At 34.7% G+C, this 16,637-nt stretch overlaps 1 protein-coding gene across 2 annotated transcripts in view; it reads left to right on the top strand.

Annotated features, from left to right (window-relative positions):
- Nucleotides 1–16,637, top strand: part of efl1 (elongation factor like GTPase 1) — a 122,348-nt gene that overhangs the window by 25,995 nt on the left and 79,716 nt on the right. For both annotated transcript variants that reach the window (XM_016280409.1, XM_016280408.1), the window contains exon 12: nt 1,015–1,114. In XM_016280409.1, coding sequence (XP_016135895.1) covers nt 1,015–1,114 — 100 coding nt within the window. The remainder of the gene's footprint in view (nt 1–1,014; nt 1,115–16,637) is intronic.

The following is a 16,637-nucleotide window of genomic DNA, read 5'->3' as shown; positions in this document are numbered from 1 at the left end:
GGCTGGACTCCGCTTCGTCCACGGTGAAAGCCGATCCGGCGACCCACAGCGCGAAGTTGAAGTATTTCCTCAGCGACCAGCACGGATCAGCTCTAGGCATGACGATGCGGTTATCGTCCTCTTTTGGAAGGCCAAACTAAGTAGTTTCGCTTTCACAACAATTCACACAGTGCCTTAACGACATGGCGGCAACAACAATACTACAGCGAGAATAAAAGTTACGCCTTCTTTCTTTGCGTGAACATTTGGGCGGCGTTACGCAAATCTTCCCACATCGTGATGTAGACATGTGGGGGCGTGTTAGAACGAGCCATTTTAGGTAGGAGTGGCTGACTCTTAACTTTTATAAAGAATATCTCTTTGGTTTTGAGACTTTAGTCTTTGCAACTTAACAGATCTTCTTTATGCACCAAGAGCTTGTAACACTCCAAAGAGAAAGGAAAAATTTAAATCGCATCATATGACCCCTTTAAAGGCCCCTGAAATCAATATGCTGATCTGAAGAACCTTTAACGAAACATCAATAACTTTTTTAATCTACGATATAGCTGCTCGGGAACCCCAGAGAGCCGAATGTGGGTTCTTGATTGGCGGGTTCTTTGTGAAATCTAAAGTGCTGCACTGAGGAACCTGTAGTTAATTAAACTACATTTGCAGCCGTCTGTGGTAAAAGTTGCTGGGGGGCATTTGTTTCTCCAGCTTTCACACACTTCCGACAAGAGTTTGTGTAATAGCTGGATGCTTTTAATTTCGTGTGGCCTCAGGCTGAGGTTTCTTCGAGCTCGTGCATAAAAAAGAGAAGTGCTCCTCAATTCTGGCTTAGGGTTTGTCATATCACGCTGTAAAGTCATTTCTGATGGCGCTTAGGTGTGACATTTTGTTTGATTTCGTATTCATATGAAAAGACCATCCGTATTATGTTCAAAGTCCGAATTGTACAATTACACTGGTGTTGCTGGCATTAAATAAGACGACTTCTTTAATCTGTTTGCTCTGTGTGTTTGTCTCCTGTAGCATTTCTAGATTGTTCGGCTGATGAGACGGCGCCGGTAATCGTCTTTGTGTCAAAGATGTTTGCTGTGGACTCCAAAGCTCTGCCACAGAACAAACAGAGGTATTGAACTTGCAGATGTGTGTTTTCATGACTTATTTTAAGCGAATGTGTTTTTCCTATGTTGCGTGTGGTTTATTTTCAGATCAAAATTAGTTATAGAGTGATAGAAACATGGCCTGACCTGATAAGGGTTATTATAGCTAACTATTTCTATTCCATGTACTTGTTTACTTTTATTTATTATATATAAAAAAGCTTGACCCTCTAACACTAGCGTTCTCTTTGCTTTTTCTATTGTCTACTTGTTTTCATATATATATATATATATATATATATATATATTAGACTAACCGGGACTTGTCACAGCACTTATATATTATTACTCTTTTGTTAGTTTGCTTCTGTTGCCCTCAATTGTAAGTCACTTTGGATAAAAGAATCTGCTAAATGATTAAATGTAAATTATTGTTAACTAAAATTAAAACCATTAAAAAAACATTTTTGTTAACTGAAATAAAATAAAATATAAAAAAGCTTTATTTCATATTATATGTATATGTATATGTATATATATGTATATGTATATGTATATATATGTATATATATATATTTGCTCATTTACTCATTAAAAATGTATTTCACAATTTATAAAATATAATTATTTAAAGATGTTGTTTAGATATAATTTTAAATATAGATTTCTAGCATAGCACATAAGGAAAACTAGATATTTTAAAACACTATTCACAATAAATATTTATTACAAGACATAAACATGTAATTTGCATTATTTTCATTAATAGTTTTGTAAGCCTGAGGAACATTTAAATTTCTGTCACAATGCAAACTTATTGTGAATAGTGTAAGCTTAAAACGTAGTGGTGCAGGATCTGTATTCTTTTTAATTTACATTATTTTTTTCTTAGAAAAGCTATTTTTTCCCTATGACAATAGGATTTTTTAGCAATATATCCTGGATATGTGTAGCAAATGCTCTTACAGGTTGATTTGTCATTCATATGCAGCATCACATACAAAATTAGCCTTTCTGTCTCTTGTCACATAAATATGAAGACACACTCTGATTTTGTTTTTCGTATTTTTGTTTTGGTGGCTTAATGTGAGGAACATTCCACATGTGTCTCCACATGGTGTTCTGGAGAAAACAGCCTTTAGGCATCATAGATAAACGTCAAAATCTTCCACCGAGAGAAGAGTCAGGACAGATGTTTCCTTTTGTAGATGGTTTATAGGACTTTGATTTGAGTCGCTCACATAATTTACATCAATGAAGATTAGACTGTCATTCCGACTCAAACCATGTGCAACTATGTCGCAAATCCTAAAATGTTTATTTACTTTGCATGAAGTGCAGAAACTACACACGTTGACAAAATCAAGTGTCTTAGACTGAGATCTGTCCTGTGATGGAAGGATTTGTACTAACTTTGCTCAGATTCAGAGAGAACAGAATGTGAAATTAATATCAAGTAAATCATAACCTTAAAGACATTTTTCTCAGCTCCAGTGTTGGTGTAGCTATTGAGTTATGGTTTTGCAGAGTAGTAGGACATTTAAAGGAAATCTTTCAGTATTTAAACATGCTAACTGATCCTGATTGATTTCCTTAGAGGTTATTCCAGTACCATAAACACTACCGGTCAAAAGTTTGGAATAATTAAGATTATAAAGTAAAACATACTGAAATAATGTTTATTTTCAAAAAGTACATTGGCATTCAAAAGTTTGGGGTTGGTAAGAAAGCCTCTTATGCTCACCAAGGCTGCATTTATTTGATCAAAAATACAGCAAAAACAGAAATATTGCGAAACATTATTACAGTTTAAAATAACAGTTTTCCATTTGAATATACTTTAACATGTAATTTATTGCTGTGATCAGAGCTGAATTTTCAGCATCATTCCTCCAGTCTTCAGTGTCATATGATCCTTCAGAAATCAGTATAATATGCTGATTTGCTGCTCAATTATTATTGGTGGTCAATTATTAATAATGGATCTTATTATTATCAGTGTTGAAAACCAGTTTTGTTGATTTATATTTTTTTCAAATATATTCAAATAGAAAAAAAGGGAAAATTTCGGTTATTTAAAATTTTTATATTTTTTCATTTTATTTTTTATAATTTTTGATTAAATAAACATAGCCTTGGGAGAAGAGACTTCTTTTAAAAACATTTAAAAAAAATCGTAATTATTTCCACACTTTTGACCAGTATTATAAGTAGAGTTCTGATCAAAAATTGCACAAAATTCAACGGGTATAAAAATACTGTGGAAATTCCAGATTATCCTGTGGGATCTTATTTAATTCCCATTAGGATTCTTTTAGGTTTGGTTCCAAACGATAAGAGAAATTCCAAAAGGAATCCTATGCACATTCCGTCAGGCTTTTGTCTAGAACGAGAGCTTTAAGATCCTGAATAATAGATCTGTGTGTGTATGTTTGAGTAAGTTTGCTATAGCCCTTGGGTTCTACAAACTTTATGGACTTTGGCCAAACAGTGATGTAGCAGTTGATCAATACGGCACCGCAATTGCTCTGTGCGTGTTTGCTTGTGTGTATGTGTGTGTGTGTGTGTGTGAGTTCAAGTTTGTGCTGCTGTGTTGTTGGACCATGATAATTGATATCCTAAGGTAATGTCACTGGTTTAGATCCGGTCCCTGCTGATGTCCTTTGTGTCTGGACTCAACTGAAATAAATATTTTTCAGCTTTCATCTTAAAGGGGTCATAGGATGCTACATGCACTTTTACAAGTAGTTTGAACTGAAATGTTTGTTGGCAGTGTGTGTACACAACCACCCTTTAATGATAAAAAACCACCCAGTGTTTTTTTTTTTTTTAATCTACTAAACTCTTTACCCCTTTCTCAAATCGAGATGTCACACAGACAGGCCCCTCCCACGATAGTTTGATTGACAGTAGAGACTGGACTGGCATCTTACCTTAGACCCGCCCGGAGTGAGCTGTCATCAGTCCGCCATTGTTTCACCGCCGGAGCAGATGTAGACAAGAATGACTCCTAAGCGATTGAGGTGTTCTGTTGTTGGATGTAATAATGAACATAGCAGTCGTTATTGCGCTGAAGACGCAGTGGATTACATTTGTTTCTGAAGGGAATGTGCCCCCGATCTACATAAATGCATCTATGTTCGCGCGAATCATTCGTGATCCAGCTTCACCTACAGCAGGGGTTTTCAACCTGTGGGGCACCTGTCAAGGGGGGTGCGAGCATCAGTTAATTCAGAGACTTTCTCTTGAGAATTTATGAATATGAGTTAACAAATCTTTAGCCATCCACTAGGGGGCAATCTGACTCCCACTGCTAGTCGACAGTTAGAGCAGAGTTAGCTCGTTCTTTTTTAATAAATCTGCAAAAATGTCAACAATTCTGTGTTTTTCTGTCAATATTGGGATGCTGTGTGTACATTAATGAGGAAAAAAAATTAACTTAAATGATTTTAGCAAATGGCTGCAATATAACAAAGAGTGAAAAATTTAAGGGGGTCTGAATACTTTCCGTACCCACTGTATATAAAAGAATAAGGGAGCATATTACATTTTATTGTGTTTTAAATGAGTAAAAATTCTTACTGACAAATGGGCAAAACCTAGGATAGTGGAAAATTTAAAAAAATGTAAAATTACAACTACTTAGTATTTGGGGTGAAAGTAATTAGTCTTTTAATATGTCATAAATTGATTTTTGTTGTAAATATGCCTGACAAGAATGTTACACTGAATGACATTTTAGTGGGTGTCTTCTGTAAATCAGGGAAAAATTTATGATATTTATTTTTTGCTCTGAAAAACAAAATAGCAATTAAATTAAACAGAAAACTTTAAAATTTTTTGTGGAAAAACAACAACAATTTAAAGCAGTATTACACTTATTGTTTTTATGCTTAAACCCTTTTTCGTCTTTGACTCATTTATGTATTTGGATTTGGTAGTATTTTTTAATGCTCACCAAGGCTGCATTTATTTAATGAAAAATGCAGTAAAAACAGTAAAATAATATTATTACAAGTCTCTTATGCTTGCCAAGGCTGCATTTATTTGATCAAAAATACAGTAAAAATTAGGGATGCACCGATACCACTTTTTCCAGTACTCGCCCGATACCGATACTTTTATTTTTGGTACTTGCCGATACAGAGTACCGATACCAATATTTTCATTGCATTTGTAAATTTTTTAAATATTGGGTACAGAAACCAAAAGAGTATGTATAATGTTAGTTGGTTAACTTCATTTATCAAATAGATAGTCAAACCGAAATTTATACCAAAATATTCATAATATTATTATTATCACAGTTTATTCGTTATAGTTTAGAAAATGGTAATAAAATATGACAGAAACTCAGAGTTAAACTGTGTCAGAACAAATTCAGCTTGATAATGTCAGATAACTTTGATAGAAAGGTATGTAATGGATTACAATAAACCAAAAATTATTCATACAGCTGTCAATATTTACACAACTATGAATACTTTGTCGGGTGATCCTTAGCCTTAATGACAGCCTGTAGTGTCCTGGGCATGCTGTCACCCAGCTTCATGCAAACCTCAACTTAAATTTTTTCCCAGACTCTGTCTGAATAATTTTTTGTCCCAAATTTGTATCAATTTTGCTGGTAGTCCACTGTATGAATAATTTTTGGGTATAATATATCACAGTTTATTTTATTTAGCTATCCTCACTTTACATAAATGAACTATAGTGTCCTGCACCCACTAGTAAAAAAAATATCAAAAATTATATCTGGTCTCTGAATAATTTTTGGTTTGACTGTATATCCTTCTGTTATTTTCGCACTTAATTATGCCCATTAAAATGTATTTTACAAGTTTTTGTTACTTTCACTGTTCATTTTTTTGCTCTATGGTACATCATCTGTAATTTAATAGCATTAGAGCTGGTCCGTTGCAGCGGCTTAGTACTGTAATCACGCGCTTTGCTGTAATAATGCAGGGAATCACTCGTTATAAATCTCCTAACTGTGATATTTTCATAAATAGAAGGCGCGTTTTTTTCATCTGAAACGTGCAGCGATTTATATTCCAAAGCCACTCATATAATGCAGAAACACTCATGAAGCAAGCAAAACACGCACAACGCGTGCAGGTATTTGTACTGGTGCAGAATAGTGCAGTCTAGCGCATTTCACACAAGCTGTTAGTTTATGCCTAAGGTTGAAAATAATATGATGTTTATAGTGAATGCCCCTATAAATGGCCTTATATTTACGATATAGTTTTAATCCAAATGATGCATGCTAAGTGAGCGAACATCAATAAATATCACACAACAGAAGTGCGTGCTCTCTCTCTCCCTCCCTCCCTCCCTACCATTAAGTAACGTGTGCATTGTTTTACTTCTTTTTGACGTCTCCGACCGAACTACAAACTTTCTAGTGATGTCTGTGAGAAAGATATATTCACTCGACAAGCTTGCGCATCTGCGCCGCCGCGCGCTCAATCCACTCAGCGTGATTTGCTTACCAGTTGGCACAAATCAGCTATACAGGCATTAATACTGAATGTTTTATATTCATTGCATACATGTACTTTGTAGACATCTTTAATCTCTAATAACTTCATTCTGCTGTCTGTTGTCAGTGTTTCATTGTCTGAATATGGGCTTATCACATGCTGTGTGGTATCGGCGTTTGGTATCGGGGCATTTTAACGAGTATGAGTATGAGTACGAGTACAGGAGCTCAGTATCAGGCCCGATACTGATACCAGTATCGGTATCGGTGCATTCCTAGTAAAAATAGAAATAATGTGAAATATTATTACAGTTTAAAATAACTGTTTTCTATCTTAATATATTTTAAAATGTATTTTATTCCTGTGATGCAAAGCTGGATTTTCTGCATCATTCCTCCAGTCTTCAGTGTCACATGATCCTTCAGAAATCATTCTAATATGCTGATTTGCTGCTCAAGAAACATTTATTCTTTTTCTTATTATTATCAATGTAGAAAACAGTTGTGCTGCTTAATATTTTTTTGTGAAAACTATGATACATTTTTTCAGGATTCTTTGATAAATAGAATGTTCACCATTTATTTGAAAGTGGAAACCGATACCAATATTTTCATTGCATTTGTAAATTTTTTAAATATTGGGTACAGAAACCAAAAGAGTATGTATAATGTTAGTTGGTTAACTTCATTTATCAAATAGATAGTCAAACCGAAATTTATACCAAAATATTCATAATATTATTATTATCACAGTTTATTCGTTATAGTTTAGAAAATGGTAATAAAATATGACAGAAACTCAGAGTTAAACTGTGTCAGAACAAATTCAGCTTGATAATGTCAGATAACTTTGATAGAAAGGTATGTAATGGATTACAATAAACCAAAAATTATTCATACAGCTGTCAATATTTACACAACTATGAATACTTTGTCGGGTGATCCTTAGCCTTAATGACAGCCTGTAGTGTCCTGGGCATGCTGTCACCCAGCTTCATGCAAACCTCAACTTAAATTTTTTCCCAGACTCTGTCTGAATAATTTTTGGTCCCAAATTTGTATCAATTTTGCTGGTAGTCCACTGTATGAATAATTTTTGGGTATAATATATCACAGTTTATTTTATTTAGCTATCCTCACTTTACATAAATGAACTATAGTGTCCTGCACCCACTAGTAAAAAAAATATCAAAAATTATATCTGGTCTCTGAATAATTTTTGGTTTGACTGTATATCCTTCTGTTATTTTCGCACTTAATTATGCCCATTAAAATGTATTTTACAAGTTTTTGTTACTTTCACTGTTCATTTTTTTGCTCTATGGTACATCATCTGTAATTTAATAGCATTAGAGCTGGTCCGTTGCAGCGGCTTAGTACTGTAATCACGCGCTTTGCTGTAATAATGCAGGGAATCACTCGTTATAAATCTCCTAACTGTGATATTTTCATAAATAGAAGGCGCGTTTTTTTCATCTGAAACGTGCAGCGATTTATATTCCAAAGCCACTCATATAATGCAGAAACACTCATGAAGCAAGCAAAACACGCACAACGCGTGCAGGTATTTGTACTGGTGCAGAATAGTGCAGTCTAGCGCATTTCACACAAGCTGTTAGTTTATGCCTAAGGTTGAAAATAATATGATGTTTATAGTGAATGCCCCTATAAATGGCCTTATATTTACGATATAGTTTTAATCCAAATGATGCATGCTAAGTGAGCGAACATCAATAAATATCACACAACAGAAGTGCGTGCTCTCTCTCTCCCTCCCTCCCTCCCTACCATTAAGTAACGTGTGCATTGTTTTACTTCTTTTTGACGTCTCCGACCGAACTACAAACTTTCTAGTGATGTCTGTGAGAAAGATATATTCACTCGACAAGCTTGCGCATCTGCGCCGCCGCGCGCTCAATCCACTCAGCGTGATTTGCTTACCAGTTGGCACAAATCAGCTATACAGGCATTAATACTGAATGTTTTATATTCATTGCATACATGTACTTTGTAGACATCTTTAATCTCTAATAACTTCATTCTGCTGTCTGTTGTCAGTGTTTCATTGTCTGAATATGGGCTTATCACATGCTGTGTGGTATCGGCGTTTGGTATCGGGGCATTTTAACGAGTATGAGTATGAGTACGAGTACAGGAGCTCAGTATCAGGCCCGATACTGATACCAGTATCGGTATCGGTGCATTCCTAGTAAAAATAGAAATAATGTGAAATATTATTACAGTTTAAAATAACTGTTTTCTATCTTAATATATTTTAAAATGTATTTTATTCCTGTGATGCAAAGCTGGATTTTCTGCATCATTCCTCCAGTCTTCAGTGTCACATGATCCTTCAGAAATCATTCTAATATGCTGATTTGCTGCTCAAGAAACATTTATTCTTTTTCTTATTATTATCAATGTAGAAAACAGTTGTGCTGCTTAATATTTTTTTGTGAAAACTATGATACATTTTTTCAGGATTCTTTGATAAATAGAATGTTCACCATTTATTTGAAAGTGGAATCTTTTGTAACAGTATAAATGTCTTTACTTTTGATCAATTTAATGCATCCCTACTGAAAAAACCCTTATTTGACAAGATAGTGGAGATGTGACAGGAAATTACAGAGAGAGAGAGATTAATATACAGAAATTAATCAATCCTAGGATCAAATGTAATGAATTGATAAATCAGTAATAGAATTGTGCATAAGTAGAGTCAGTTTTGATTCTGTTTACTTTAAATAAGTCATATCACGGAAACAGGATTTTCTTGGTCTTGTGAAATTAAAATAAAGAAGTTGGTATGTAGATGTGATTTTTGTCCACATTCCTCATTGCACTGAACTCTGCTGAGCAAAGCATCAAGCTAGTGTTAATGCCAGCTGTGTATTGTGTGCAGGTCAAGCATGGTAATGCTATGCTCAAAGTTCAGAGTGTTTCAACTTTGACCCCATCTGACACTGACCCTTCGAAGTGCAGACTGGCATTTCGCATTATCATTACATAGAAGAGAAGCTGGATAGATTTGTAATATAATATGTCAAATCCGTATCATGACATTCAGATCATAATCATACGTTTATACATATTAGATATTCTGTGTAAATTATTTGTAAAACTGTGTCTTTAGTGCTTTAATGTTCACAGCTTGAACATTTTCTCATTTCATTTTCAAATTTTTTTTCATAATTATGACTTTTTAATATCATAATATGCCATGTTATTTTAAAATGTTTACTTTTTATATCATAATTGAGTTTGTCATAATTTCTACTTTGTCATAATTATGACTTATCTCAGTATCTTAATTTCAACTAATAATATACTTTTTATTTCTTTTTATTCTAAAATGTTTACTATGTGTCATAATTACGACTTAATTTCGACTTTGTCAAAATGACTAATAATCTCATAATTATAATTTTTTTTGGTCAATATAGATTTTTTGATGTGATAATTGTGTATAATTATCTTTTTATATTTTTATCTTTTTAATGTGATGTTATGATTTTTTTATTAAAATTTTATAATCTCATTATTGTGAATATTTTTTGTCATAATTTCGAATTTTTTTTCATAATTATGGCTTTATCCATTATACGATGTAATGCTAAAATCATGTTTACTTTTCGAATTATAATTGCGACTTTTTGTCAATTTCTACTTTTTATGATTTTTTTTATGAATTGTTTTTATAAAATCCTCATAATATCTACTTTTTATGGCATAAATGCAACTTTTGTGATTATTATGAATAGTGGTCGACCGGGTTTTTTTTTTACAGTCGATTCTGATATTTTGGAAAGCAGGGAGGCCGATGGCCGATATATAGCCGATTATATAACAAAGATTGAAAAATTTAAGGGGGTCTGAATACTTTCCGTACCCACTGTATATATAATTTTTTTTTTCTCAAATAAAGCCAAGATAACACTCATTTTACATACAGCACGCAATGAAAATGACATGAATATGACAGTGGGCAAATACATAAAGCGCAGCATAATTTGAAATCACTTTAAAGTTTGTCGATCGCGTGTCTCCAGTGAAGCTGAACTCTCCTCCTGTCAGCATTCAATTCACACGGATCGACCGTCACGCAGAGAACACGCGATCATATGCAGGATACAAATGCACACTTCACAAGATCTCACAACTGGATCTGACTAAGTTTGCAAGGTTTTAAATAAATGGAAATTAAATGTTCATTAGTCATTCAAAGATTTGTTTAAATGATATAAATGCGTATTTGCTGAATGCTGACGCAAATGAGAAAGTATTATAATGTTTGCCTTTCTACTATATAATAATATTAAAGCAATCGTTATAATAAATTTTTGTATAGCCTACATTTTAAATCCTTTGTTTAACAGTTCTATCTGATTATTAGATAGACTTCTATCCGTATTAGACAGAACTGAACGACGACAGCGAACAAGAGGAAGAATGTAAGCACTGTGTGCTCAGGTGCTGCCATTCTCAGCGCTGTCAAAATAAATGTCCCGCCTCGAACACATCGGCCAAACAGAAGAACTGCCAAATATCGGCCGATATATCGGCCTTGACGATATATCGGTCTACCACTAATTATTTTTCCTCGTGAATTTTTTTTGCTTTTTATCTCGTGCATTTTTGGTTCTAATGTAGATTTATCTCATAGATTTATCATTAGATTTATCTCATGACTATGACATTTTATCTCAGATTTTGGACTTTTTATCTCATAATTATGACATTTTATGTGATTACTTGGCCCACCCTGATGAACGACAGTGTGTTATGAACTACGCTGTTATGCAGAAGTCAGTTAATCATAATAGGGGTTATTTATATACATACAAGTCCTAAAGGTACAATAGCTAGAATTAATTATAGGTATGTGATGGTCATGTAAAACTAAATTGTGATTTATTTTAAGAAAACTTAACTTAAGAGTGTAGAATATTTTTAATTTAACTTTTGCATGCGTGTTGTTCACGTAAGCATTTTAAGTGAAACCAAGCGATTTCTCTTCCCAGCGCCATCAAAGCATATTTTCCACTGACTGAAAGAGACAGACAGATATAGCTGGATCGAGGCACATTAAATTTAGTGCGGTGATTTTCAAACGCCAATTTCCCTCGCCACTTTTTATGCTTAAATACCTTATACTCCGTGTGTTTCAAACAATGTCTAGCTCGATAGAGATCAACTCCATTTCCTTCGGCTCTGCTAGAGCCATCGAAGGATGAGTGCGATTTGTGAACGGAAAAAGAGTTGGACCGCGGTAATGTACTCCTGTTTATTCAGTCTAACATCATACTGTTTCCTTCAATCAAGAATGCTGCGGTTAATATTTCACCGTATTTCGGCCTTGAACGCCAGCTCGCTGCTTCTCCTCCCTGGGCGGCTCTTTTTGTAACCTTGGCCAGTTCTGTGCCTTGCCACAATTCTGTCTCTGAGCTCTTCAGGCAGTTCCTTTGACCTCATGATTCTCATTTGCTCTGACATGCACTGTGAGCTGTAAGGTCTTATATAGACAGGTGTGTGGCTTTCCTAATCAAGTCCAATCAGTATAATCAAACACAGCTGGACTCAAATGAAGGTGTAGAACCATCTCAAGGACGATCAGAAGAAATGGACAGCACCTGAGTTAAATATATGAGTGTCACAGCAAAGGGTCTGAATACTTAGGACCATGTGATATTTCAGTTTTTCTTTTTTAATAAATCTGCAAAAATGTCAAGAATTCTGTGTTTTTCTGTCAATATGGGGTGCTGTGTGTACATTGAGGAAAAAAAAATAACTTAAATGATTTTAGCAAATGGCTGCAATATAACAAAGATTGAAAAATTTAAGGGGGTCTGAATACTTTCCGTACCCACTGTATATATAATTTTTTTTTTCTCAAATAAAGCCAAGATAACACTCATTTTACATACAGCACGCAATGAAAATGACATGAATATGACAGTGGGCAAATACATAAAGCGCAGCATAATTTGAAATCACTTTATAGTTTGTCGATCGCGTGTCTCCAGTGAAGCTGAACTCTCCTCCTGTCAGCATTCAATTCACACGGATCGACCGTCACGCAGAGAACACGCGATCATATGCAGGATACAAATGCACACTTCACAAGATCTCACAACTGGATCTGACTAAGTTTGCAAGGTTTTAAATAAATGGAAATTAAATGTTCATTAGTCATTCAAAGATTTGTTTAAATGATATAAATGCGTATTTGCTGAATGCTGACGCAAATGAGAAAGTATTATAATGTTTGCCTTTCTACTATATAATAATATTAAAGCAATCGTTATAATAAATTTTTGTATAGCCTACATTTTAAATCCTTTGTTTAACAGTTCTATCTGATTATTAGATAGACTTCTATCCGTATTAGACAGAACTGAACGACGACAGCGAACAAGAGGAAGAATGTAAGCACTGTGTGCTCAGGTGCTGCCATTCTCAGCGCTGTCAAAATAAATGTCCCGCCTCGAACACATCGGCCAAACAGAAGAACTGCCAAATATCGGCCGATATATCGGCCTTGACGATATATCGGTCTACCACTAATTATTTTTCCTCGTGAATTTTTTTTGCTTTTTATCTCGTGCATTTTTGGTTCTAATGTAGATTTATCTCATAGATTTATCATTAGATTTATCTCATGACTATGACATTTTATCTCAGATTTTGGACTTTTTATCTCATAATTATGACATTTTATGTGATTACTTGGCCCACCCTGATGAACGACAGTGTGTTATGAACTACGCTGTTATGCAGAAGTCAGTTAATCATAATAGGGGTTATTTATATACATACAAGTCCTAAAGGTACAATAGCTAGAATTAATTATAGGTATGTGATGGTCATGTAAAACTAAATTGTGATTTATTTTAAGAAAACTTAACTTAAGAGTGTAGAATATTTTTAATTTAACTTTTGCATGCGTGTTGTTCACGTAAGCATTTTAAGTGAAACCAAGCGATTTCTCTTCCCAGCGCCATCAAAGCATATTTTCCACTGACTGAAAGAGACAGACAGATATAGCTGGATCGAGGCACATTAAATTTAGTGCGGTGATTTTCAAACGCCAATTTCCCTCGCCACTTTTTATGCTTAAATACCTTATACTCCGTGTGTTTCAAACAATGTCTAGCTCGATAGAGATCAACTCCATTTCCTTCGGCTCTGCTAGAGCCATCGAAGGATGAGTGCGATTTGTGAACGGAAAAAGAGTTGGACCGCGGTAATGTACTCCTGTTTATTCAGTCTAACATCATACTGTTTCCTTCAATCAAGAATGCTGCGGTTAATATTTCACCGTATTTCGGCCTTGAACGCCAGCTCGCTGCTTCTCCTCCCTGGGCGGCTCCCAGTGACTCTTTACTGTGTTTGTGGATCTTTTTATCTTCATTGTTTGCTTGTGTTCACTCTCTGTTGTATTCAGTCATCGTCTCACCCACCTTTTCTCCAGAAAGACACTCTCTCTAGCTGTCTTTGTTTCTTTTTCCCTGTTCCCTCGCTCTCTCGGTCTCTTGTTTTTTCTGAGCTTAAAGCAGTCAGCATCAGGGTATCCAGGCATAAAGTTTCTCCCTGACCTGGGATGATCTTTTTTCTGTCTCATTTCTGTGGAGTCTCTGTCCTTCTCACACACACATTGAGCTGGATTTAGCAGCACGGTGATTTTCAAACGCCAATTTCCCTCGCCACTTTTTATGCTTAAATACCTTATACTCCGTGTGTTTCAAACAATGTCTAGCTCGATAGAGATCAACTCCATTTCCTTCGGCTCTGCTAGAGCCATCGAAGGATGAGTGCGATTTGTGAACGGAAAAAGAGTTGGACCGCGGTAATGTACTCCTGTTTATTCAGTCTAACATCATACTGTTTCCTTCAATCAAGAATGCTGCGGTTAATATTTCACCGTATTTCGGCCTTGAACGCCAGCTCGCTGCTTCTCCTCCCTGGGCGGCTCCCAGTGACTCTTTACTGTGTTTGTGGATCTTTTTATCTTCATTGTTTGCTTGTGTTCACTCTCTGTTGTATTCAGTCATCGTCTCACCCACCTTTTCTCCAGAAAGACACTCTCTCTAGCTGTCTTTGTTTCTTTTTCCCTGTTCCCTCGCTCTCTCGGTCTCTTGTTTTTTCTGAGCTTAAAGCAGTCAGCATCAGGGTATCCAGGCATAAAGTTTCTCCCTGACCTGGGATGATCTTTTTTCTGTCTCATTTCTGTGGAGTCTCTGTCCTTCTCACACACACACACACACACACACACACACACAAACACATGGGTGTTTCTTCAACTACGGGCACTTTTGTGTCCCTTTTGTGTTTATTAGATAATTCAAGATAATTCATTTAAGACATTGTTGTGAAAGAGTTAATCATTGATTAGACAAAAAGTGTCTTTAGAAGTCAATAAATAGTTGGCTTTATTTCTTTATCACTAGAAATCAATCACTGACCCTAGAGACCACAGAATTTTTTCTTCATTTGTTTTTTTCACTCAAATTTATGACTCACTCTCATTTGTATCAGCGAAGAGCACACACACACACACATATATATATATAATTTATGACTTACTCTCATTTGTGTCAGTGAAGAGCACACACACACACACACACACACACATATATATATATATAATTTATGACTTACTCTCATTTGTGTCAGTGAAGAGTAAATCATATATATATATATATATATATATATATATATAAAAAATGTTAAATTATAATTTATAAATAAATGTTTAATAATAATATTTCAATTTTTTTTGCATTTGGAAATGCTGTGGAACCAAAATACAAAGACTGTAAAAATATCAACTTGATCTCATGATAATTTGTATGTATTTTACGTAACGTGGTTCTATAAAATGTACATTTACTTACGTTTTTACCGGCACTAAAACGTACAATACTGACGTATTTTCAGCATCTAAATGTATAAATACTGACGTATTTTCAGCATCTATGCAGGAGTAAAGTTGAAAGTTTTACTGTTAGGTTCTTTCCTTTACCATTTCTTATTCTTTTCTTTATTTTTTGTAAAACTGAAACATATAAAGATAACAAACGTCTTGTTACAGAGAGTTCACAAATAAATGCAAATTAATTTACAATGTTATATGAACAAACATAACAAAGGGCTACATTCATGCTCTGCTTAATATTGTTATCACTGAAGAGTAATAGTTTTAAACTCTAACTTATGAATTTCACATGTATACGTGTATATACATTCTTACAAACACTGAAGAAAAGTAATAGACTTACAGGCAAAGCCTTTCCAAGGCACAAAACGCAAAGGAAATAGAGTAAAGAACTTCTTGGACAACCACATGGAGAAAATCTGGAACACTGCGATTATTTCCTGGTTAACCTCTAACCCAAGAGTCACATGGTCTAAATCAACCACTAAGAAAATAGCTAACAATTATAAATGTTCTTTGTTGTTACACCAAACTGCCACAAGATGGTGCTAAAAAATAACAAACGAATGCGTGACATGACAAACGTACAAAATCGACGTATTGACGACACCTAAAAATTAATCCTTATGAATATTGAAATCGCGGCAGTAATTTAATTAGTTTTAAATTTAGTTTTAAATTAACTTGTTTTCAATTGCATTATTAAATTGTTTACTTATGAAATTATGACATTTCGTTTTGTTGTGATTTCTGCAGCCAGCTCGTTTCCAAGAATATGCCTACATAATGTTAAACAAGACTTCACTTTAAACCTTAAAATAAATAAAATTTCTGCAATCGTTTAACCTTTACTTGTCATGTAATGTTTACTTTGATTGTCATGGGCCACAAAAGGCGTTTTCTCCGACATGCTGTGACTGACGATAGAACTATAAAATACACCAAAAACGCAACATATAATTACGAAATGAAACAATTTTATTCGTGCGCTGTAATCCAAATCTTCCGAATCCATACGTCTGCGAGGAACAGACCCAAATCCAAGCCTTTATTCGGCGATCTGCTTCTCCATCCCGAGCAGCCAGCGAGTCCAGTGACCGTGAGCAGCAAAGCCCGCGCTGACTGA

The sequence above is a fragment of the Sinocyclocheilus grahami genome, unplaced genomic scaffold (genome assembly GCF_001515645.1).
Source record: "Sinocyclocheilus grahami isolate Dianchi unplaced genomic scaffold, SAMN03320097.WGS_v1.1 scaffold140.1, whole genome shotgun sequence".
Lineage (NCBI taxonomy): Eukaryota > Metazoa > Chordata > Actinopteri > Cypriniformes > Cyprinidae > Sinocyclocheilus > Sinocyclocheilus grahami.
Note: the sequence above shows the minus strand (reverse complement) of the source record. Positions and strands in the feature narration are given on the sequence as shown.